The following is a 27,210-nucleotide window of genomic DNA, read 5'->3' as shown; positions in this document are numbered from 1 at the left end:
GACACTTTACTCCCATGTTATACATATGGTTTTTCCACCTTCCTCCAATAACAAGTCATTTTTTCATTTTTACTTAATTTATTTATGTAACTAACCAACAAAATTTATTAGAACTAAAACAACAAGTAGGTACAATATAACTGTCAACTGTCAAATATAAGTCAAATTATTAATGTAAACATTGTTAAATCAAAATAACAATTTACTGTTTTTTACCATTCTGCAAAATACTTGATGTTTTATAAATAAACGTTAAAATGTATAGATACTTCGTAATAGAAAATAGATATTATATAGAGCGTCAATAAGTTATTTTTCATGAACGAAATACCATGATGTCACTTTTACTTTTCCTCCCTAGTGAGGAAAAATATTTTCCTCCCTAGGGAGGAAAAGTATAACTTTGCTCCCTACAACCAGGTCCGGAAAAGTATACTTTCGGTAGAGGTAGGTGGAAAAAAATGTTTACAACTATATTTTGTGACAACAACCGAAATCTAAATAATTGGAAAATGTTAGATAAAGAATGGTTCTGATCAGTAAATTTTGTCAGTATCTGAGAAGGTTTAAAACACTTTCTTTAATTCTCTAAGGAGAAAAATATTGCACTCTCCCATTGGTGGTAATTGGAATAAATTTACTTTTGGACAAACTGGAAATATGGGCTCATGAACTTAATAATAAAATTGATAGAGGCGCTACCGATGAGCAGTTACTTTACTGCATTTAAGCTGCGAGAGATAAAATACTGAAACACTATAACAAAACTAATTGGATATACTGTATTGTTGTTATTTTGAATCCTCGAAATAAAGTAGAGGCATTTTCCTCTTCATCTTGGGAAAATCTTCTATAATCAGAGGCAATACAAAAATTTGAACAAATATTTAAAGCTAACTACTTTAATACATTGCAGAAAGATCTATAGAATCCAATACCAGAGCCAGTACTTAGTCTGAAAAAAGAAGATAACGAATTTTATTTAGATATTACTTACCTATTTAAGAAAGCTCATAATGATAACTTACAATCTTGAAAGTATGAAATTGAAAAATACTTAAATGAGCCTAGGTCAGAAGATTCTAAGAATGTACATACTTGATTGGTTGAGAAGACACGAAAATATCTACCCGTCAATATCGAAAATAGCCAAGGATTTTCTCGGAACGTCAGCAACATCTGTACCTGCGGAAAGGCTATTTTCAACAGTAACTTTAATAATAACAAAGCCAAGAAATCAGCTAGGCGTTGACTCCATAAGAAGTGTTATCTGCCTTAATTCATGGCTTATCAATTCCGATTTAAAAATGTGCTAAATTTGTTATTTAAAATAAAATTTAGTTTTTATTATTAGGTAGTCAAGATATTTCAAGATTTCTTGTTTTCTTGACAAGAAATATTGGTATTGACATAAAAGTTCTTGTCTTGTCTTGAAATCTAAAATTACTTCTTGTCTTGAAATCAAGACAAGATCTTGAAATTTTCAAGAAGTTGGCGACCCCTAACCCTGAGTAAATGGACTACGACCCCTATTCTTATTAAAAAGAAAATCATCGATTACGTCATCACGCCTAGGTGGATGACGTCGGACTGGGACGTTTCGCCGTCGCCGTTTCGCCGTCGCCGTTTCGCCGTCGAGCCACTTCGCCGTCGGCCGTTTCGCCGTCGAGCCACTTCGCCGTCGGCCGTTTCGCCGTCGAGCCAGTTCGCCGTCGGCCGTTTCGCCGTCGCCATCCCGGCATTGGTTACTTTTTTATACTAAATGTCAGTGTAAATAAAATGCTGATGTTGGTAGTTAAACCAAGTTATATTTTCGTATTCAACTATACATTGTTTTCGTCTGAAAAATAAAATATTTACAGTACTAAAAATACGGCTATTATCAGATTCCCGGAAATCGATATTGGGAAAAGGGATTTCAATTTCAATTGTTTTTACTGTATCAAAAATAAAAAACTTCATTTTGCAAAAGTGTTCGAAAAATAATCGTTCGAAAACCATTCAAAACTTATACATATATGTTACAGTTCAAGTTGATTATCCAGTTTGAGTTGACTCCAACTAGTTGGAGTCAACTCTAACGGCTGGTTTCAGTAAAAGTTGATTATACATATAAAATGAAGATTTATATTCAACATTTACTAGTAAAAGTAGACTCCAACTAGGAAAAGTATACTCTTCCCAATGCCATTTAGTAAAAGTTGATTCTGATTCACACAAACAGCCGATTCTAGAAATTAAATGTTACTGAATATGTTCAAATTAGTCTAGGCTGTATCGTCGCTTCCGTTAGGTAAATTATTCCAGTTCGATTTTTTTGCAGAAACTTACTCAAAAAGAGGCCCTTATAACGAATCCACAGGGTGTCAGATGGTACTGTGGTCGAAAAATTGTTTAAACAATTTTTTTAAACAAACTCACAAAAAAAATTCATTTACGACAACTTTCTTTACATCATTTGGGTCATTCGGAGCAAAAGAGGTCTTTTGTGATTTTTCTGTAAAATTTATTGTTCTCGAGTTATACGCGATTTAAAATTTGCAAAATACGAAAATGAGAATTTTCAAGGCTTAATAACTCAGTTAAAAATTATTATTATGAAAGTCCGAAAGTCACCAAATAAAATTTTAACGACTCCCCTACAAGATACTGAAGAAATTTTGTTATTATTTTATTACTAAGCGGTTACATATTTTTAATTATTAACAATGAGCGGTAGGAGCGTATTGACGCAGCTATAAATGTGAGTGCGAGTCAGATGCATCATTGCACCATTTTGACATTTAAAAATTCAAACTTCTGTCAAACCACAAAAGTGTCAAAACTTTTTTTGGAATTTATTGCTCACATGTCATTACCATGACAAGGCGAAAGTTCTTCTTCTTGTGGTGCTTTCTCGTTTAGTGGAGGTTAGCGACTACACTGGCAAATCTGTCTCTGTCCAATGCGGCTCTAAACAAAGATGTTGAATCAAGGCCGGTCCAGTCGCTGATATTTCTAATCCATGAAATCTGGCGCCTACCGGGACCCCGTTTTCCTTCAATCTTACCCTGGATGATCAGTTGCGTGAGGCGGTACTTTTCGTTTCTCATTATGTGTCTCAGGTAGCTAACTTTTCTGACTTTAATGATTTTTAGCAGTTCCCTATCTGTACCTATTCTCCTCAGAACATATTCGTTGGTGGTGTGGGTTCTCCAAGGTATTTTCAAGTCTCTTCTATAAAGTTAGAGTTCAAAGGCGTTCAACTTGTTCATCAGTGTTGTGTTGTGTCCAGGCCTCCGTTCCATACAAAAGTATTGACCACACATAGCAATGCAGAAAACGACATCTAAGGCTACTGTTACAAAATAAGCTTTTCATTTTGATCGGACATCAACGGCATCAGACATCAACGAAATATTAGCATTTAACAAATTGCAAAATCATCTCAATGAACTAGAAGACTGGCTTAAATGCTGGAAAATAAACGTCAACACAAACAAGTCTTGTCAAGTAAATTTCACAAATCGAAGAATTAGATGTCCACAACTACACCTAAATAATTCACCTATACCAATAAAAACAGAAGTAAAGTACCTGGGCCTTCATCTAGACGAAAAACTTACTTGGAAATCACATATTGCAGCCAAACGACGACACCTCGACCTAAAAGTTAAAAATATGAGCTGGCTAATCAACAGAAGATCGCAACTTTCATTAGAAAACAAACTGACCATCTATAAAACAATACTCAAACCAGTGTGGACATACGGAATCGAGCTGTGGGGCTGTAGCAAACCATCCAACACCAAAATACTACAGACATTCCAGTCAAAAACTATTCGTATGTTAGCTAAAGCCCCATGGTATGTGTCAAACCAAACCCTTCATGCAGACCTCAACATCCCCTTCATCAATGATGTGATTGCTGACCACTCCAGAAGGTACATGAATCGCAGCGCAGACCATCCAAACCATCTCATAGATGAATTATTCAACCCCCCACTGGTTGACAGACGTCTGAAAAGACTTTGGCCAGAAGACCTAGCTGCTAGGTAAATTCCAGAGAGTCGTCAATGGACGACACCTGCCACAAGCCAAGAACATACATTATATTTACTTATTACTGTATTGAAGTAGATTGAAAATAAGCAATAAATAAATAAATAAATAAAATTTTGATAAACCCCTGTTGGGCTACCTCTATTCTCGCTCTTGACTTCTTGTTTATAATGAAGTTGATTGTTGAACCAGCAACCAAGATATTTGTACTGGCTTACGTCAAATCAAATCAAATATCAAATAATTTATTCAACCACTTAGTTATTATACAATATACATATAACAGACCTAATTAATATACTTATACTGACTGATTCATCCGGAGGCAGACCTAGACACAAGGCATCTGTTTGTCGGATACCTCCCACTGATGTCAGTCAATATAATATACAATGTACATATAATTTATTAAATACACTGTCTATAATATGTATAAATTAAAGTAAAATATAAATCAAAACATTCAATAACAATACCAAATCGATACATTTCTTTTTAGATTTTAACTGTTTATGTGATTTAGTTTTTTTTTTATTAGATGATTATTAGATGATTAGATGAAAAGATGAAAGAGTAAAAAAGGAGAAAATACGAATTGGTTGTGCAAATCAAATTCAAACATTTTCAAATATTTTAAACATTTCCGGGTTACTGATAATTAAACTCTTTACTTCTTTACTAAATTTATGTCTTATATTAATTTCTTTTAAATGCGTTGGTAACATATTAAATAGTTTAGGACCATAATAGGAAAATGATCTCTGCGTCACAGTTTTTTTAAATAAATTAGTATTTAGATGTAGATTAGTAGCTGCTCTAGTAATTGAAGTTTTTTTATTGTTTTTTACTTTTGAAAATTGGGTCCTTAGGAGACATTGGTGTATATAAATTTGACGTATTTTGAATAATTTTGTTTCTTGGTAGAGTAGAGATGTTGAGTGTAATCTAGGTTTTTTAAATATTATTCTAAGTAAAATATTTTGTGTAGTTTGCAAATTTTTTAAATTAGTAGAGAATGCACCACCCCAAATAGTTATACAATATCTTAGAACTGATTCAACTAATGAATTATACATCATAATAAGATTGGACTTAGATAGGATGAACCTTACTTTATAAAATTTATGTATTAAAGCTCTTATACGTTTAGAGACATAGGTAATATGATGTGACCACCTTGTGTGATGATCAATCATAACACCCAAATATTTTATTACAGGGGTTTGTTCTAGTATGAGGCAATCACATATATTATCTTTACATCTGGGATTATGCAGTCTAATCTTTAAAGATGGTTGGTCCGTAACTGTTGGGGAAAATGTTACATATTTTGTTTTCTCGACATTTAAAGTTAAAAGATTATGATTTAGCCAAATTCTAATATTTTTAAGACAAACCTCTGTCGCAAAATGCACTTCTTCCCAAGTATTTCCTGTAATTATGAGTGCAGTATCATCTGCGTAACATACCAACTGTCCCTCAAAATTCTGGATTGTTGCAATACTATTTATGTATACGAGAAATAAAATAGGTCCTAACACCGTTCCTTGTGGTATCCCCATCTGAACATTAATATTAGTGCTTATTTTGTCACCGATTTTAGTTTGCTGCGTTCTGTTTGTTAAATAATTTTTAAAAAGATCTAATGCAATACCCCGAATACCATAATTATTCAATTTACCTAACAGTTTGGCATGAGATACCGTGTCAAAGGCTTTAGCCAAATCCAGAAAGACTGCTAGGCATTTTTTAGAATTATCGAGAGCTTTAATTATTGTTTCAACTAGATTCAATGCGGCATCTTCTGTACAGGATTTTTTTCTGAAACCGTATTGAATTTTAGAAAGAACATTATGCTGATCCAGAAAGCTAACCAATCTATTTGTTAATACTTTTTCAAATAATTTAGCAAAGTTATTTATTACAGATATCGGTCGATAATTAGTTAGTTTATTTCTAGAACCGCTTTTGAAAATGGGAGAAACTATAGATTGCTTCCATTGCGTAGGTATTTGTCCTGTTGAGAGACTGAGATTTATTATATGGGTTAATGGGCCCAATATATTAAGATGAATATATTTTATTAATTTGCTACTAATCTTATCGGGACCAGGAGAACAATTATTCTTTAAATTAGATATCAAAATAGTTATTTCGGCCTGCGTTACCGGTTTTAAGAAAATAGACGATTCTATATAAACATCTCTCAACAAATTATCAGGTAAATTTGAATTTTCTATTTTATTTGCCATTTTCATTCCTAAGTTTATAAAAAAATTATTAAACACATTTGCCTTATCTGTATTATTTTTAACGCAGTCCCCATTTTCATTAACAATATCAATATTAGAAATATCTAGTGTATTTTTACTTCCTGCAACCTCATTAATAATATTCCATAATTTTTTAGTATTCCCATGAGTACCGTATAATTTTTGTTTATAGTAATCATTTTTCTGTTTTTTTATTAACACATTAAGTTTATTTCTATATTCCTTATACTGTGCTTCTAGAATGGGTGTAGGCGTTTTATTTAGTTGTTTTTTGAGGATATGACGTTTATGAATGGATGTTATTATTGCCGTAGATATCCATGGTTGTAATTTTTTGTATTTGTTATTTTTGTTGACAACAATTTTAGTGAAAGAGTTTGTAATTGTGTTTATTTTATTAATGAAATTGTTGTAAGAAATTTGAACATTATTATTATTAATTACTTCAGACCATGATTCATTTTTTAAATAATTATTTATTTTTTTAAAGTCAATTTTTTTGTTGTAATTTTTTTCTTTATGTTCTGTATTTATACTGTCACAGCTTTTAAAGGATATCAAAACAAATGGCGAAAAATGATCTGTCATATCGGTTTGAAAAACTATCGAATCTATATCAATTTTACTTTCTATATTATTAGTTTTCCTAATAAATATATGATCTATTGTTGTCTTAGAATCAGAAGTAACTCTTGTAGGTTTATTTATATAAGAGATGAAACCATATGTATTTAATATGTTTAGATACCTAGTTGTATCGGGTGTATAGGATTTTAACAAGTCGATATTTATATCACCTACATAAACTTCAAGATGTTGCATATCCAACTGCTGCAGATATTGTTCCAGATCGTTTAAGAATATTAAGAATATACGTATTCAAGCTGTTGGTGTTTCACATATTTATTGGAAGAGGTAAATTTTTGTTCCTTGATATTCTTATAACTTTGGTTTTCGCAGTATTGATCTTCATCCCCATTTTTTCACAACTCTCAGTAACCCTATCCAACAGTATCTGCAGACTATGGTCCGAATCAGTCATTAATACTGTGTCATCTTCATAGCGGATGTTATTTACTCTCTGACCGTTTATCCTGATTCCTTCTGAAGGGTGCGATAAAGAGTTCGCAAATATTACCTCAGAGTAGACGTTAAAAGTATGGGTGATAGCACACAACCCTGCCTACCACCTCGTTGTATTTCAATTGACCTTGACGTATTACCATTGGTATTTATGATTGCTGTCTGATTCCAATAAATAGCCTCTATAATTTTAGAATCTCATTTGTCGACTCCGATGTCGTTCAATCTTTCTATCAAGGTCTTGTGCTTCACCCTATCGAACGCTTTCTTAAAATCTATGAAGCAGATAAAAAGGTCTGCTTGCTGATCTTTGTATCTTTGTGCCAGAGTTTGAAGACAGAATATTGCTTCTCGTGTCCCCATACCTTTCCTGAAGCCAAATTGTTCTTGACCGGTAACCTCATCACATTTTTTATAATATATTCTGTTCTGTATGATACGCAAGAAAAGCTTCAGAATGTCATTATACTTATAAGGCGGAAGTCCTGGCATAATTTGGCGTTCTTCTTTTTAGGCAGTGGTATGAAGACTGATCCAAGCCATATTTTAGGGATAGTCCCTGTATTGTAAACATTACTAAATAGTCCAAGAAGAAGGTCTAAGTTTTCCTCGTTGATTAACTTCAATAGCTCAGCTGGTATTTCATCTTTTCCTACAGATTTGTTGTTTTTTAGTTGACGTAGAGCATATTCCAGTTCGGACTTCAGTATTGGAAGACCTTCGTCGTTTTCGGTATTTAATGTAGGAGGTTCTCTGATGTCTTAGAAGAGTTCCTTTATATAGTTTTTCCACATATTTATTTGTTCTTCAGGGCTTGAAATCAGTTTGCCTTCTTCGTTGATTAGATTATTTGGTCCTTGTGAGTATGTCGTGCCTGTGAATTCCTTGAGTTTCTTATACAGATGGAAGTCATCATGTTTTTATATAAGTTTTCGATTTCTTCACATTGTTCTGTCATCCATTTTTGTTTTGTAATTTTTATTTTTTGTTTAATGGTTCTATTTAATGCTTTGTACATTGCTTTGTGCTGTTTGCATTTTCTTCTTTCATCCATTAAATCCAATATTTCCTCTGTCATCTGGTTCAGTTGAACCAGGTTCACCGGTGATCTTCGGTTTTGTCTGGAATGCATTTCTCATTGCACGTTCATGTCAGCGCTCGTTCTACAGCTTTCGAGAAATGCCAATAGATGGCAAAAGGTAAAAAACTGTCGCCATTTTGAACTACCTTTTTTATGCTGTTTTTGAATAAAGTTAAATTTAAGTATTTATAGTCAAATAGTCATTTTAATAATTATAAATAAATATTATAAAAACAAAAATATTGTTATCGTTTATCGTTAGGCTTAATATAATAAAATAGGATATATTTATATTATGACAGCGTTTCGTGTTAATACAACGCATGCGTAGTCCATGAAATCATCTGAACTGAGTTCTGAAATCTTTGAACGGCCGAATTCCACCGTTCAAGCATCGTTCAAGTTTAAACTGCCATCGGTTAAACGTGCGAATTGAGAAAGACGATTTTGACTTTAAACTGACGTTTACTAGTTCAGGTTAAACTGGAGTTGAACTCGATATGAGAAATAGGCCCTTAGTATCATAAATGCTACTGATATTTATGGCCATACCTCGTAGGCCTGGACCCCGGGTACCAAAAAAGTTTATTAATACCAAGTTGAAAATTCGTTAATATCTTAACGGTGTCTAGTCGGACAAACTTTGATTTACGGGATCACTGGAACAAGGGAAGTTTTAATTGTGGAACAGATTAGAGGTTTCGAACATCAGACTACGAAAACGTCGCATGTATTTTGTCGGACAGAACTTCCAATTGATTTATTGCCATCTCATTAAACTCTCATGCAAATCCAGACTGATATTTACCACCAAAATAATTCCTGTCATTCGACATGTTCTACGTTAAAATGCCCAACATATTTGTCGGACAAACATTTTTTATATATTATACTTATAAAGTTTGCTATTAAATAAACTTAACAACAGCCTTCTAGTTTCCACAATCATAAACTTGTCAGGATGACAAGTTCCACACTTAAAATCACATTCCACAATTTAAAACTTCACCGTTCCTATGGATCAAAGTTTGTCCAACTAGACACCGTTAAGCTATTAACAAATTTTGAGCTTGCTATTAATCAACTTTTTTTTTGGTATGCGGGAACCAGGCCTATCGTATATATTTTAAGCTTTAAACAGTATTTCATTAATAATCACTGTTGTCATAAAGAACTATTACTTCTCTTTTACTACGTAAATAATAGCTGTGTACTTCTGTGACAGTTGACAGTGCCTGTTTCTCGAAATGCGGAAATTATGTCTCCCATACGACGTAGATAGAAGAGATTAAGGGTCGATTTCTCATACCTGCGTTAATCTATGGTTCAGTTGAACCAGGTTCACCCGTGATCTGTGGTTTTGTTTGAAATGCATTTCTCATTGCGCGTTCATGTCAGCGCTCGTTCTACAGCTTTCGAGAAATGCCAATAGATGGCAAAAGGTAAAAAACTGTCGCCATTTTGAACTACCATTTTTATGCTGTTTTTGAATAAAGTTAAATTTAAGTATTTATAGTCAAATAGTCATTTTAATAATTATAAATAAATGTTATAAAAACAAAAATAATGTTATCGTTTATCGTTAGGCTTAATATAATAAAATAGGATATATTTATATTATGACAGCGTTTCGTGTTAATACAACGCATGCGTAGTCCATGGAATCATCTGAACTGAGTTCTGAAATCTTTGAACGGCCGAATTCCACCGTTCAAGCATCGTTCAAGTTTAAACTGCCATCGGTTGAACGTGCGAATTGAGAAAGACGATTTTGACTTTAAACTGACGTTTACTAGAAGTTCAGGTTAAACTGGAGTTGAACTCGATATGAGAAATTGGCCCTAATGGATATAAATGTGTTGTTTGTGCGCTTTGTGCACTTCCACTTATTATTTTCTTTTCAAGTGACAAAATAAGAAAAATGGAGCCTTTATTGCTAGTCTTGTTTTTGTGCATCATATGAGAGGGTTTTAATTACGCCACTGATGGAATCGTATTTAATAAAAAACATAGATAACTTAGTTTATAGTTATTAGTTTATAGTTTTTTATTAAATTTTATTAGATATTTGGTACTATAGTGTAGGGAAGCAAAGTATGCTAAATGTGCAGTCACTCGAGTGTTATGGGGACCGATTGGGTTGTGAAGAGTAGGTTCTAAAACCAAAAAAAGTTAAGTAAAGTTTTCCATTTTAGTGGGGACTTTCCATTTTTAATTTAATTTTCCATTTCCAACAATCGTTTTTTAGATTATAGCGCCATCTATCCATAATTCAAAAAAATGTCTCGAATAAAAGTTACTTATTTTTACGTAAGGAATCCAAATCTGGAATAAAAAATGGGGGCTCCCATTTAAGATTTTAAAGTAACCCTCTACCCCACCTCCGTGGGAGGTCGTGAATGGTGCCATTCGATAGATTTTTCAAAAATATTGAGTACGTATTTCTTAGTTTTTCGATCTGTCATTCATTTCGCGAAATATTCGCGTTTTTCTTGAGAAACTTTGAGACTCGCCCATTTCTTTAAGCCCCACTCAAATCTTTAGATTTTTGAAATATACACTGTTTTGCACGTACTTAACTTACCTTATCTTAATCTGACGATTTCGAGTTTTACCAAGGATAGATTTTTTTTCGGCCCCCCTTAACGAACATCCCTGCATTAAAAGCCAATATATGGTAGAGGTACATTTTCAGGGTACAAGGTTTCTCTCCATGTAATAATCTGACGCGCTCGAGTAACTGCAAAAATCGGCTATACGGCTCACACTTCCTCAAACGGGAAAATTGACTTATCCCAGATACCTACGGTATCAAAAGATTGAGCTCTGGTGGGACTCTTTCCGTGTTATCGAGCCCTAGGTGACTTGGTATCCAGGTGTATCTCCCAAAAATTTTCGTACACATCTGGCCGTTGCGAGTAGTACAGCTTTCCGCATGATCTTATAAAGATATTCATTTTTAGACCCAGCTTTTTTATGCTTTCGAGAAGGTTCTTCCGAATAACTCCAGTAGTAGACGTAATAATAGGTATCGTCTGGGTACTTTGCATTCTCCATTGTCTTCTTATTTAAATTTCCGGATCTTTGTATTTGGCGATCTTTTCAGTAAATTTAGTACGTAGATTATTGTTGTTGGGTATCGCCACATCAATCAGTGTTATCTGTCTTTTTAATTTATCAACTAGTACGAGATATTTTCTATTATGTGCCACCGTTTGATCTGTGAATACAGTGCGGTCCCAGTACAGCTTGTAATTGTCATTCTCAAGCATACTCTCAGGGATGTATTGATAATACGGGAGATGATCCGTTTGGAGAAGTCACAGCTCAATAGCTATATCTTGATGAACGATCTTTCCTACTGAGTCATGCCGTTCTTTGTATTCAGTTGCAGAAAATGCCTGGCTGCCCCCTGTAAGATGTTGGATGGTTTCTTGGGTTTAACATCCATATCAGCATTTGTCGTTTTGGACCTGAGGGTCTTTGACGATATATTTCTGGCAATTTTTGGTTGGTATATCCTGATCCTGAATAGCCAGTAATGAACCTTCCATTTCAGGGAACATCTTTCCTGATGTCAACCAATAGTTCGACGCTGTATTGTCGACATAGTCTTGGCTGACCTCATTGGGATGTCGCCCGTGTAGAGGTGTACCCATCCAGGTGCGCATTTTTTCGTCCTTAGTGAGGTGGTTTATGCGCATTTCTGGTTCCCTCAGTTTGATCTGTGTTGTGTCATCTACTACGCAAATAGCGCGATGTAGAGTAGATGTCTCAGCTTGCATTAAATTAGCTATTTGCTTATCTAATTGCTCACCTATATCCATAAGTCCTCTTCCTCCTAGATTTTGTGGTAATGTCATTCTTTCTACTGCATTTTAGGATGGTGTATTTGTGCCTTTGTGATGTGTGTTCTTACTTTTCGCTGAAGATTCACTATTTCCGTTTTTGTCCACTTAACAATGCTAAACGAATAGCTAAGCGCGGAACATGCGTAGGTGTTTAGTGCATTAAACAAATTTCTACTGTTAAGGTGTAAACGAAGCAGCTGTTTTACCCTTCGTATTAACTCCGCGGTTATCTCAGTTTTCATTTAAAGGGCCAGGGGGAAGAACAATGAATCGGAAATCTGGAAGCATTTTCGGTAAAATGAGAAACAAAGTTACATATTCATTGTTTTTTCCCCTTACGTCCAATCTTGTGACGTGTTTTTAGACGGTTCTTATCGTTATTTCCCCTTGGCCATTCACAGGTTGATAGTACTCTTTCTAAGCTAACATATTGCACAAAAATCGCAAAATGACCAAAAATTGACATTCATCGTTTATTTCTCTGAACCTTCATTTTCTTATGGTCAATTATCCGGGCTTGCTTTACTCCATTTATACATATCGTTTTAACCCATGGCCTCGAGGTTCTGGCCATTTTGCATATCGAATCCACCGAGCTGTACCTTTCCTCTGACTATATTTAAAAAACGGCACTTGTCTAGTCCTAAGTGCATACTAATTTATTAGAAAAGGATTCTACAGTTTTTAGCATCTCATCTAGTTGGTTTCGAGTGGAAGCCATTAATTTCAAATCATCCATATACAACAGATGATTAAGCTTCGCCACCACATTGTTGTTATTTTTGATGCTAAAATCTGCATTAGTGGAGTTCAAGAGCTGAGATAGTGGGTTCATAGCTAGACAGAACCACAGTGGACCTAACGAATCTCCTTGGAACAAGCCCCGGCTGATTGCGATATTTTCAGTCTCGATGTTATTTTCACCAAGTATTTGAAGGTGAATTCGAGTCTTCCAATCTGTTATTATATGCTTTAAAAATTATTATTGTAGTTATTATTTAATTTATAAAGTATTTTCCTTTTCTATTTGCTAATAAACAGACCTTTTTACCTTGGTCTTTTTCTCGCCTATAATCTCAGATCTCAGGATCGTCTAAATGCTACAAATTGGTAGCATTGATTCTATGTTTTAAGTTAAATGTTCTAGTAGCGGTCTTGAAAAAAGGGTTTATGGCTGCGTTCGTTTGATATCTTTTGACATGTCCAACATAGACAACAACTAACTTCCATCCAATGTATCCAACGGGTCGTCAATCTGAGGCAGAGTATAACTATCTTTCTTGGTAATATTGTTCAACAAACAGTATTCCACACAGAACCTCGTTGTTCTACCTTTCCTCTTGATATGCTATTGATTATGTATTTTAGAAAGGAACTACAACCTTAACAGGGTTTCATTGTTTCATATAGTCAATGGACCTCTATATTTGAAAAAACCGCGAAGTGCTACCATTTAAATGGGTGCGTTTTTGAGAAAGGGGTGAATTAGTCCCTAGACACAGGGCGAATTAGGGTGAGTTCTATGCACATTTAGTGCAAACACGTCTATAGGAAAATTGTTTCAAGTAAAATTTACTATCGAAATATCACATTTTAAAGTCAAACACATGTTTTTTACAAAAATATATTCAAAAGAAAAGCAAGAAAAAACATAAAAGATACCAATTTTGTTTTTTGCCACATAACTTTTTTCCACGGGGATAACGGTATAGGCATTGCTTCACAGAAAAAAACTACCATCCTTTCTCTTTAAAATGGCTTTGATAGAAGTCCCTGTGATTTACAATTTCCAAAATATGATTTTTCAAATTTCGTCACTCACAGCGATTTTGGGATATTTTCCTTGTTACTTCGCAAACATTGTTCTGTAACTTTTTTCTACGCATTTCTAGGTATATGCAATGGTACATTTAGTAGAAAGTGAACTCAATTACCTTTTAAATGTTCTATAGTAGAAGGCCGTGTGGCTATATTTAAGCAAGATATGGTTTTTCAAAATTTTATACTTTTAATGATTTTTGATATATTTTACGATTATTTTTAAATTTCTCATTATAACTTTTTTTTATATTTGGGTATATACATTGTCTAATAAAAAGGAAAGCTCATTTTCTTTACTTTAAAATGGTGTACTGTAAAAAACTCTAGGAATATTTTTAAACAAGACATGCTTTTTCAAAGTTACATACACACATGCAATAGTTGGAACCATATGGAAAACTTTTTTAGTATTAATTTTATAAAAAAATGTTATTCTTTATAAAATGATCTGCCTAGTCTGAAACCAAATGCAATCAACAGATATAAAATTTTATTAATAGTGTACGAGGTATGTTCAAAAATATGAATTTGCTCAGGAGTAAAGTACCTTTATATTTCACAATATCGAAAAGTGTTATTAGAAAAATTATTAGGAATTATTATATTATAATATGCAATAATAAAAAAATTAAAAATTTTTAAATTTTTTTCAAATTACGGATACTCTTGGATATCCTACGGATATCTTGTTTAAAAATAGTCCTAGACTTTTTTGGAATCCACCATTTTAAAGTAAAGAAAATATGCTGTTTTCTATTATACAATTTATATCCCTAAATATACAAGAAAAAAAGTCAGAATGAGAAATTTAAAAAATAATCATAAAAAATTTAAAAAATCATTAAAAGTTTATAACCTTGAAAAAGCAGAACTTGCTTCAAAATAGTCAAGCAACCTTATACAATAGACCATTTTAAAGGTAATTAACTCCTCTTTCTAATAAATGGACCATTGCATATACCTAGAAATGCGTAAAAAAAAGTTACAGAACAATGTTTGCGAAATAATGGGGAAAATTACCCAAAAATGCTGTGAGCGGCGAATTTTGAAAAATCCTATTTCAAAATATATAAATCCCAGGGACTTCTACTAAACGTCATTTTAAAGAGAAATTTTTTGCTAAAGCAATGTCTATACTTATATGCCCTTGGAAAAAAGTTATGGTGCAAAAAACAAAATTTCTTTCTTTCGTGTTGTTTTTTTGCTTTTCTTTTGAATATATTTTTGTAAATAAAAATATTGTTGACTTTAAAATGTAATATTTCGATAGTAAATTTGACTTGGAACAATTTTCCTGTAGACGTCTTTGTACCAAAAGTGCATAGCACGCACCCTAATTCGCCCTGTGCCTAGGGACTAATTCACCCATTTCTCAAAAACGCACCCATTTAAATGGTAGCACTCCGCGGTTTTTTTAAACTTAGAGGTCCACTGACTATGAGACAATAAAATCCCGTTAACGTTGTAGTTCCTTTTAGCTCTCTTATTTTGAACATAATCAATAGCCAATGACGAGGACCACCGGAGAGACCTAAAGGCTGGTAGAAAATTCTATTCTTCATTTCCCAAATAATTCTTTCAGCTTCCTCCTCTTCTCCTGTGGTAATTGTGGAATTGTTTGATGAATTTGCTTGGCATTACCTTGGCATTACCACTATCGACTTTATGTTTAACAACGGTAGTTGTTCCTGTCTTTTCCTCTTTAGGTACGTAGATATCACGATACCGCAAAAAAATTTGTATTAAGGTTATACCCGTTTGAATTATTGGTAATTTTTTTTAAAACATTTGTAAATTAATTTGTTAATTGTAATAAAATAAATTATAGAAAATCACATTTTCAACAATTTTAGTTCTCATACTTTTTGTCGAAAAGTTGAAAATGGCGGAGATATTGAGCAAAAAACGGTTCTCGTTTAAAATCAAAATAACGGCTAATGCAACGGCGGCATTCAGTCGCGACTTTATAGTTACACTACTATTGACTCCTAATGATTAGAAAAATAAAATTTTGGGATAGCTCGGCATGCAAGGTCAAATGCTATCCCGACTGGACTAATAAAGTAAATTGTTAATTAATATTTAATACGTATAATACGTAATAAGAACGTAACATGTATTGTAATAGTATACAGTATACAGTGATCAGCGTCCTATTAACCGGCAAAATAACGCAAAAGATGGAAAACATAATACATCGTGTAATAAAAAGAAGTGAAACTAGTAGAGATGGAAATTATCGATATAAACGTATAAATTAACATTACATTACACAGTTTCCCACCTTAGACGTATCGGAGGAGTATGGCAACTGTCACTGTGACAGGAGAATTTTATAAAATACTCCTGTCACAGACGTCTAAAGGTCGGAAATTATGTAATGTAAAGTTAATTTATACGTTTATATCGATAATTTCCGCCTCCACTAGTTTCATCTCTTTTTATTTCGCAATGTATTATGTTTTTCATCTTTTGCGTTCTTTTGCCGGTTATTAGCGCGCTCATCACTGTATTATTCAACGAGCATGTAATGATGGCTATTACTCACGATTATGAAGTTTGCGACTCAAGCCGAAGGCGATTGTCGTAATTTATCAGAGTGAGTAATGGCCATTACAAGCGAGTAGAATACTATACCTTTTCTACGACCTTCTTTATTTTAATTAGTAAAAAATATTATTATTAAGTACTCGATATTAAAATTATAATTTACAAAAATAATTTTAAATATTGAATGGGTTGCATATGTGAGTCCATATTAAATGTAGTAATGAAACACAGACTTACTCACAATCATTTAATTATACTTTGACGACCGGTTTCGATCTCTACATTATACAGATCATCTTCAGGTCGGCGTTACAAGTAGTTAAATGATGCCGTTACAAGGGATGCGTTGCCACTTAGTTGTTATCATATTAATTCGTCCAACTTATGCTAATTGGTTTGCTGGTAGGGTTATACGGTAAACAGACATGTTACGCAGGTCAAAACAAAGTAAATTCTTGAATTTGGAAAGGATCCTGAAGGAAGATGCGTGCTGTGAAACAGGTGATGTCTTGTTAGAATGGAGAAAGACAATGCTCAAGTGGTTGTGTATTGATCATACCTGGCTACATTCAATACACAACCACTTGAGCATTGTCTTTCTCCATTCTAACAAGACATCACCTGTTTCACAGCACGCATCTTCCTTCAGGATCCTTTCCAAATTCAAGAATTTACTTTGTTTTGACCTGCGTAACATGTCTGTTTACCGTATAACCCTACCAGCAAACCAATTAGCATAAGTTGGACGAATTAATATGATAACAACTAAGTGGCAACGCATCCCTTGTAACGGCATCATTTAACTACTTGTAACGCCGACCTGAAGATGATCTGTATAATGTAGAGATCGAAACCGGTCGTCAAAGTATAATTAAATGATTGTGAGTAAGTCTGTGTTTCATTACTACAAAAAATAATTTTGTTTGCCAGTAGTACGCGGCTAAATAATTGGTTGCCTACTATTAGCAAATGCTGTCTTATGTATTATAAAATATACATACAACAAGAAATAGTTAATTAAAGTTATATTCGTTTCCAAAAAATAATAGAACAATGAATAGAACGCAATGTATTATATTTTTCATCTTTTCGTTTACATGTATACGTTTCGTATACATTTTAAAGCATGCCGATGACAGACATATAGCTCTGTAGTTTTCGCAGATTATATGTTCTCCTTTTTTGTATATTGGTACAATTATATTATTTTGCCAGTCTCTATTGCTTGTTTTTCCCACGTCTCTTTATATATTGTCCATAGCCAGTTTATTCCCTCTTCTCCCATGTATTTTACCATTTCCGGTTCAATTTCATCATCTCCTGCCATGTCTATTTTTATGTTTGATATTCCTTCTATTACCTCTTCTCTACTTATTTGGCCTATCTCTGTGTTTTATTGTCCTTCATTTATTACATTTTCAACCTGTGTTACTTCGGTATCAAATTTTTTCCTCATAATATTCTTTCCATACCCTAGCTATTTGTTCTGGGTTTATTTGAATTTGCATTGATCTGTCTCTTTCTGCATTTATCTCCTTTCGTTTTCCCCCCTTCATATGTCGTATTGTTGTCCAAAAGTTTCTATTATTTGTTATATATCCTTCTTGTAGTTTTTCTCCAAATTCTTTCCATGATTTTGCTTTTGCTTGTGTGACTGTCTTTTTTACCAATCGTCTCTGCTTGTAATATTCTTCTTTATCTTCTTCTAATCCCGTTTCGATGTATTTTTTCCATGCCATTTTCTTCTTTTTTATTTCTGTTTTCACTTCTTTATTCCACCATCTTGTCCTTTTCAATTGATTATTACATTTTTTGATTCCACATACTTCAGCTGCTGTTTTCTTTAATACTTCCCTGTAAGTTTTCCGTCTTTCTTCCATTGTCCATTTTTCTTTTTGGCACTCTATCTGCCTCTATTAAGCTCTTTGCATTTCACTCTTCAGCCACAAATGTATATTTGTCTTGAATGGTTTGTTCACTGAATGTGTTTCCTATTATCAGGTCATTCGTTTGGCAGAATTCTAGCATTTTTATCCCATTTCTATTTAATGTTTCTTCCCCATATTGTCCAATACATCCTAATCCCCTATTCACGTCCTTACTTACTCTAGAATTCCAATCTCCTAAAATTATTATTTTTTCTCCTGTCTCTCTTACTTAAGTACCTATTTTCAATGTAACAAATAGGAAATGGCTATTAGCGGTGGACGTATTCTATAAAGTTATAGGTAATATACATTCATATTATATAAAAATAATAAAAACTATATAAAATATATTATAACTATATACAGGGTGTAACAAAAATACAGGTCATAAATTTAATCACATATTCTGGGACCAAAAATAATTCGATTGAACCTAACTTACCTTAGTACAAATGTGCACATAAAAAAAGTTACAGCCCTTTGAAGTTACAAAATGAAAATTGATTCTTTCCAATACATATATCGAAAACTATTAGAGATTTTTTATTGAAAATGGACATGTGGCATTTTTATGGCAGTAGAATCTTAAGAAAAAATTATAGTGAAATTTGGACACCCCATAAAAATTTTATGGAGGTTTTGTTCCTTTAAACCACCCCAAACTTTTGTGTACGTTCCAATTAAATTATTATTGTAGTACCATTAGTTAAATATACTGTTTTTAAGACTTTTTGCCTCTTAGTACTTTTCTAAAAGTCAGTTTTTATCGAGATATTTCGAATATTTGTCAAATCCACCACATATTTGTATATGGTTAAGTACGATTATGGAGACTTGGTAATAATATGAAAATTTATTTATGATTTACATTTTTAGGGATATTTTGAACCATATTAAAAAAGAAGCCACATGAAAAGGTGACTTTTCGAAAAATTACAAAGAGGCAAAAAAGTTTTAAAAACACTGTGTTTAACTAATGGTACCGCAGTCATATTTAAATTGGAACGTACACAAATATTTGGGGGGTTTAAAAGAACAAAACCCCCATAAAATTTGTATGTAAACATATTGAAAAGTAAGCCTCAACTCGATAAAAACTGCCTTATCGAAAAAATACTAGGAGGCAAAAAAGTTTTAATCAAAATCAATTTAACTAATGGTACCACAATAATAATTTAATTGAGACGTTGACAAAAGTTTGGGGGGGGGGGGGTTTAAGGCAAAATCCCCATAAAATTTTTATCATTTTCAATAAAAAATCTACAATAGTTTTCAATATATTCGAAAAAATCGATTTTCATTTTGTAATATCAAAGGGCTGTAACTTTTTTTATGTGCATAATTGTACTAAGGTAAGTTAGGTTCATTCGAACTATTTTTGGTCACAGAATATGTGATTTAATTTATGACCTGTATTTTTGTTAAACCCTGTATAATACGTTATAATATATTTAACACAATATAACTTTTTAAAATAAACACAAAATGAATTCCAATAAACACAGTAAATATGTTAATGTCACTGTTATTGAAAATGATAAGCGTCAAGATTCTTAACAAACAAGGTATAAAAGTAAAAAAAAATTTTTGTTACAGTTAAATATCCATTGTTACAGTTAAAAATCCTTTAAAAATCTGTCGAAGTTAAGTATTGATATAAATTATTACAATGTATTAAGTAGGGGGAGAGTTGGACAAAACGGGATACCATTCTTGTTTACTTTTAATACGGAAAGCATGTTAAAGAAATTATCATAATATTATTTTTTATAGGTATAACATTTATTGCAGCACACAAAACATATATCTTTAGCTATTTTTAATAACTGGAAAATAGTAAAAAAAAAAGATTTATCAAAGTCCTACACATCCCGTTTTATCCAACCACGGTTGGAAAAAACGGGATAGGTTTATCATATTTAATTTTTTGTATAAAATTATCTAAAACTTAATTTATGTCTAAATTAAGTAGACATTAAACTGTACAGTAAAATTTACTCTTAACAGAATAATACCTTCAGTAGTCAGAAACTTAAAAATAAGCGTTTTTTATGTTTTATGACAAAATGGGAAATAAGACCTTTTATTTAGGACTAGGTACGTATATCAGAACAAAAGTCACATAAAAATATGTTGTTCTTCTCGGCGGTATGATAAAACGCTTCATATCTCTATTTAAAAAATGAATAGGCCAACAAATAAATAGGTAGATAAAACGGGACATAAGAAACTATATCCCATTTTATCCAACTTATAAGTGTCCCGTTTTTTCCAACTCAGACATTTTTCAAAACAAAAGAGGCTGCTGCCTAAATGTGAAAGTAAAATTAGGTAGACTACACATGAGAATATTCGTTAATGACTGCTTAATCAAATGTAATAGTCACCGGAATTATATTTTTATATATGTAGGCAGTATAATGTAGAAAATAACGCACTTAAAAGTACAAAGTAGCAAAAAAATAGAGTCAAACAATTCTAAACACAACAACTTTTCATCAAATAGTGGCATCGAAGTAAAACGAACTGAGAATGTTAAAATGACGACTGATAACAAGTTTCTGTTGTCCGATTGATAGCACCACTAGTTGGGTCTCTAGGCCAGGTATCCCGTTTTATCCGACTATCCCGTTTTATCCAACTCTCCCCTATTGTATTAAGGGGAAAGGAACAAAATGCAAAATTTTGACGCCTGTCAAAAGTTTCAATGTATTTTAATTAATGTAATAATTTTTTTTGAATCCTGAGAAAACTAATAAGTATTTTTGTAAAATTTAAACGCAGAATGAAAGATTACTTTATTACCGAGGGCTGAAAGTCCCTTAGAATGAATAAAAAGTTTCTTTTGAATGAGATATTTGAAATTAAAAGTCACTCTAAATTTTCTCTTAGCTTTTCACCCCTGTAACTTATTAAACTTATTAAAATAAACATTATCGAAGTTTTCAGAGACTTTCGGCCCTCGGTAATGACGTAGTCTTTCATTCTGGCTTTAAATTTTTCAAAAATACTTATTAGTTTTCTCAGGATTTGAAAAAAATGAACCCCATTTAAATAGCATTGAAGCCGAAAGTTCATATCCATCCCCTTAAATAACCAAGTTAAGTAATTTTATTTGCAGTTTATAGCCGACTAATATTAAAAGTGGCATACACCACCTTAACCTAACTTCATCCCGTGAGTAATGACCCGTGAATAATGAACTATTACTCACGGGTAAAATAATGTGTGTTATTATCTATTCTAAAATAGTGAATAATAAGCATGTTATTAAACGGTCGTAGAAAAAAAAACTTTTTATATTTTAAATATTAAATACTTTAACAATCTATCAATCAACCTTGTATACTTTTTTTGTTTCAGAACTATTCTGCTTGTATCTGGTTGGAATCTAAAGCCGTATGTATTAAACCATTTCTTTATTTTTTATACAGTGAGCTAGAATAAGCGTTACCATCCTTATTAACTTATTTATTTTTAGCACATAAGCTCGGACAGCTCGATTTTTAAAATAATCATAGTATAATATAGCATCACGGTTTTGAACTTTACGCAATCCCTCTTCAGGTGACAGGCATAACTTTGATTTTTATAAATAGGAAAGTACATCATGTGATACCTCAGTTACAAGCTTTTGAAATACAGATTACAAAAATGTATAATACTTTAATCCTTTTTGAGAGCGTAGGCGCAAAATTTCGGTCGAATAATTTTTAAACGCATTTATTTTTTTCGAATTCCGAGAAAACTAATAAGTATTTTTGAAAAATTTAAACCCATAATGAAAGACTACAATATTACCGAGGGCAGAAAATCCCTTAGAATAAACACAAAGTTTCTTTTGAATGATATTTTTGAAATTAAAATCAGACTAAATTTTCTTATTTTTTCAGGCCTGTGACTTACTAAAATAAACATTATAGAAGTTCTCAGGTACTTTGAACCATCGATAATATTATAATATTTCGTTCTGCGTTTAAATTTTTCAAAAATACCTATTAGTTTTCTCAGTATTCGAAAAAAATTTAAAAATAATTCGACCGACATTTTGCTCCTACGCTCTCAAAAAGAATTAAAGTAATATAAATTTTTGTAATCAGTATTTCAAAAGCTTTTAAATGAAGTGTCACATGATGTACTTTCCTATTTAAAAAAATCAAAGTTATGCCTGTCAACTGAAGAGGGATCCCGTAAAGTTCGAAACATTGATGCTATAATATACTATGATTATTTTAAAAATTTAAAGAGAAGGTAAAAAATAAATCGGAAAATCACCCCCTAATTAGCAACTTAAATTAAATTAATCGTTACCGCTTCACACGTTGCTTTATTTATGTTGTGTCTATACGATCTGTAACTTTCGCAGATTCAACGTGAAACAATTTTTGAAACAAAAATGGTTTTAAATTAAAATGAACAAAAATATTTTGAAAAAAAAAACGGTTTTTTCCAAAATACCTTAAAAATTATTAGAGGTGTCAAAAATCTCAAACCATAAAAAAGTCGGCTTTGCTTTTCTGAATATTTTGTATTTTTTTGTCTTTCTGTAAGACAAAGATTGGTTAAGATTTGGTTTTTCTAAATTTGCATACACTCGTGGTTAGTGACTCGTTGAAGACCTTTCAACTACAGCCCTTTCAAAAATAGGAACTTTGAACCGATGAAACTTACAAATCGTATAACGAATACATACACCAGTAAAGCAACTTGTGAAATGGTAACGAACAAGTTCATTTGAGATGATAATTAGGGGATGATTTTCCCGATTTTCCTACCAACAAGAAAGGGACCAACTTTATTTTGAGAGTAACTTCTTTAATTTTAATCCTAGAAATTTTCTTATAATACAGAATAATTAAAGATTTTTTTAAACACTTTAAAAAAGTTGAAATGAGTTTTCCCCAAGAAGTGCTTCATTTTTTGGCTATTTCACTTTAAAATATTTGATTTGTAATTTGACGAATATGAACCTATTTTTCATTAGCTGTTAGTCTGCTTCTACAATGTCTAAATATCTAATACATACACCATTTTTTCACTTTTTCACGGGCTATATTTTTGCTAAGAATATTTTTTCGACAAAATACTTCACGACAAAATCGTCTAAAAACGTGGTTATTTTGTTGAAAAATGAACATATTCACTCGCAAATAACTCAAGAAGTATTGACTCGGTGAAAAACTGTATAGAACAAAAGTTGCTTAGAATTAGTTAGTCATTAGTCGGTTTAGCGAATTCCGTACTTATTTTGGACGTATATTTTTTCACCCACGAGAAGGGGTGAAACTCACCCCCAGGGCAAAAGCACACATCGGCACAATATCACTTTTTTCTTTGACTTGTTAGCTATGTGTATGCCAAATTTCATGTTAATCCAAGCGGTTATGTAAAATTTAGAGCTTTTGCAATATTTTATCGTTAAAGAACGTACTATAAGGAATTCCCAAGATTGGATCGAATGGAACAGAACAACATAGAACGGGATCCTATAGCATTCACAAGAAATAATACGAGGAAAATATCAATATTATATACAGTGATGAGCGCACTAATAACCGGCAAAATAACGCAAAAGATGAAAAACATATTAAGTTGTGAGATAAAAAGAGATGAACCTAGTGAAGGTGTTAAATTTAGCGATAGTAACTTATAGATTGACATTATATTGATTGTTTCCCTCCTTTAGACGTATCGGACAAATTTGAGAAATGCCACTGTCACAGTGACAGTTTTAATTGACATCCTCCTCTGATACGTCTAAAGGTGGGAAACAATCAATATAATGTCAATTTATATGTTACTATCGCTAAATTTAACAACTCTACTAGTTTTATTTCTGTTTATCTCACAATTTAATATGTGTTTCATCTTTTGCGCTATTTTGCCGGCTATTAGCATGCTCATCACTGTATAAAAGGACTATCCGAGAAATTTAATACAATAGGAAATAAATTCAACATTTCAACAACATTCAAGACAACAAACACGTTGAGATCTATTCTATCTAAAACTAAACCTAACAGTGAACAAGAAAAAACAAAGAATTGTATTTATAAAATACCTTGTGAATGCGAACAATTTTGTTTAGGTGAAACTTCAAAACTATTAAACGTTAGAATAAGTCAACATCAGTCTTATATTAAAAATAAAGAATTTGAAGATCTCAAATATGTCAACATGCAGGGGATAATGAACATAAAGTTCAGTGGAGAGGTTCAAGTATAGTCCTGAAAGAAACAGATAGTAAAAAGAGGAAAATCAAAGAAGCGGCTCTAATTATGCTAAATGAAACCAATTGTGTCGCAAATTCCTCGGTAGAATGCAGTAGGATGTGGTTACCCATACTAAAAGAGGAAGTCAGTAGAAAGAAAATACCAGGATTAGTAAGTCAATAACATATCGAGCTAGTACATATTTTATATTTTGGTATTATTTATATATCTAGGTATTATTAATATTATTTATAATTTAAAATAAAATATGTACATATTAAGGTCAGAATTTGGTATTAGTTTTGAGAGTAAACAAAAGTAAGACCTAATACTCACGTTGTTGGGATAGTATCACGAGGTTTTTTCCTGGTTTTCCCTCGTGATTTACTATGGAATCTCTAACGCGAGAATTTTGCTGTCACCGTTGCATGTGGTTGTCTTTTTAAAGACAGATCACATGTTACGATTTTTTTTGTGACGGATGTTCTTGAGTTGGGGTTGATCTCATGTAATCGAATGAACTATCTTTTACTAAAGTCGTCCCAGGAACGTAACTCATAAATATTGGCGATATCATTTTAAAGTCTTCTACTTTAAAATCTATAATATATGTCTGAATTGCCGATATAAATCAGTCATATTCTTAGAAGAATTTTTTACTAAGCAACAACATTTTTGTTTAATTTAATAATATTTTTTGTATTTTGACAACGGCATTCGATTTGGATATCGAAACGTTAATAAAATCATTTTTTTTGGGAAATTGTGTCTTATTTCCCATCAAAACTGACAACTATTTTTTATTTAAAACCACTGTAAAACATGCATTTTTTCTCAAAAATCAAAATTTTTGATGTTTAATAACTCAAAAAGTATCCATTTATTTTAATAACTTTATGTATAACAAAATTTACTTAAAATAATCCCTCTATAAATTTATGGGATTACTTTTAATAAAACAACTTCCAACTCAGAGAAGGGGTGCCATCCACCCCCATGGTAAAAGCGCAAGTTGGCACCATGTCACTTTTTTCTCCTGTGGTATTTTCTAACTACTCACCAGTTCGATGGAGTTTCAACGAAATCGAAGGTGAAAACCTCTAATGACTGTACTATAAGTGGTTTTTCTTTCAGATCAACACTGATATGGTTATCAACAAAGCACTGTTGGATCTCTATATGCCCGAGAAACTTACGGACGACGAATACCTCGGGTATTTGTTGTGTGCTAGACAATTTAAACAATACAGTAAGTATAGAATCTTCTTCTTCTTCAAGCGCCATCTCCGCGACTGAGGTCGGCAATCATCATAGCTATTAGGAATTTGGAGGCGGCTTTTCTGAATAGTTTTTGATGTACACCCGTACCATTCGCTGAGGTTGCGCAGCCATGATATTGTACGTCTTACTATGCTACTTTTTCTTCCTAGTATATTTATATCATCAACATAGAATATTGCAACTCATCAACTCTGTAGATTTCAGTACTGCACATGACTGTATAATTCGTGGCATACTATATTCCTAGAAGTCCATTGTAATGTTACATTTAGGGTTGCATTTCTTATAGGAGTCAATTTTATTTTTTTAATGTGTAGGGGGGTTCAGTAGAAGCTTAAGTTCAAGTTTTTGGGGTCGCCACCCTTGTCCCCCGGCCGCCATCTTGGAAAAAGGTACAAAGGGCATTCGCACTGTATCTCCTAAACTAGCAACCCTACAGAAAGAAAATTTAAATTAAATTTTCAGCAATTTTATATCCATTACTTTTTATCATCAAGTGACCAACACAAAAGTTATAAACAAAAATAAGAGAACATTTTGTAAGTTTCCTTATGGAGGTTATAACTTTTTTCCGTTCATTTTACAATAAAATAACATCATAGCGATTTTATAGAGGATGTTTCAACGAACAATTTCCACTTAGACAAGGCGAAAACGGCGGGTTCGTTGGGAAAAATATTCCCATGAGATTTTTTTGCATAATCACATTCGTGAGACATCCCAGAATAAGGTTCTAGAAGTCGCCCATGTGAAAAGTGGTCCAATTTTTTTTTAACAATTTGTTTAATCAAATTGCAAAAATCAATATTTTTGGCCCGGACAATTTTTTTATGAGTTTTTTGGATCATTCTGGATAAAAAAGGTCTCTTATAATTTTTCTGTAAAGTTGATCGTTTTCGAGTTATAAGCAATTTAAAATTGAAAAAAACGAAAAATGGCGATTTTCAAGGCTTAATAACTCGGTTAAAAGTTATTATTATGAAAGTCAGAAAGTGACTAAATCAAAGTTTAATGCCCCCCCCCCCAACAAGATCCTGAAGAAATTTTGTCATTATTTAATTACTAAGCTGCTATTTTTAAGTAACAATA

The 27,210-nt window shown here is 32.4% G+C and overlaps 2 protein-coding genes across 4 annotated transcripts in view; one reads left to right on the top strand and one right to left on the bottom strand.

Annotated features, from left to right (window-relative positions):
• The window catches only part of LOC114339168 (dynein axonemal heavy chain 1-like), a 1,269,803-nt gene that overhangs the window by 271,357 nt on the left and 971,236 nt on the right, over nucleotides 1-27,210 (bottom strand). The window lies entirely within an intron of this gene.
• The window catches only part of LOC126891904 (uncharacterized), a 105,632-nt gene that overhangs the window by 48,973 nt on the left and 29,449 nt on the right, over nucleotides 1-27,210 (top strand). The window contains exons 3-4 of the mRNA XM_050661254.1: nucleotides 21,992-22,027; nucleotides 25,975-26,089. Coding sequence (XP_050517211.1) covers nucleotides 21,992-22,027; nucleotides 25,975-26,089 — 151 coding nt within the window. The remainder of the gene's footprint in view (nucleotides 1-21,991; nucleotides 22,028-25,974; nucleotides 26,090-27,210) is intronic.

This window comes from Diabrotica virgifera, chromosome 9 (genome assembly GCF_917563875.1).
Source record: "Diabrotica virgifera virgifera chromosome 9, PGI_DIABVI_V3a".
NCBI lineage: Eukaryota > Metazoa > Arthropoda > Insecta > Coleoptera > Chrysomelidae > Diabrotica > Diabrotica virgifera.
This window is presented reverse-complemented; position numbering and strand designations above follow the sequence as displayed.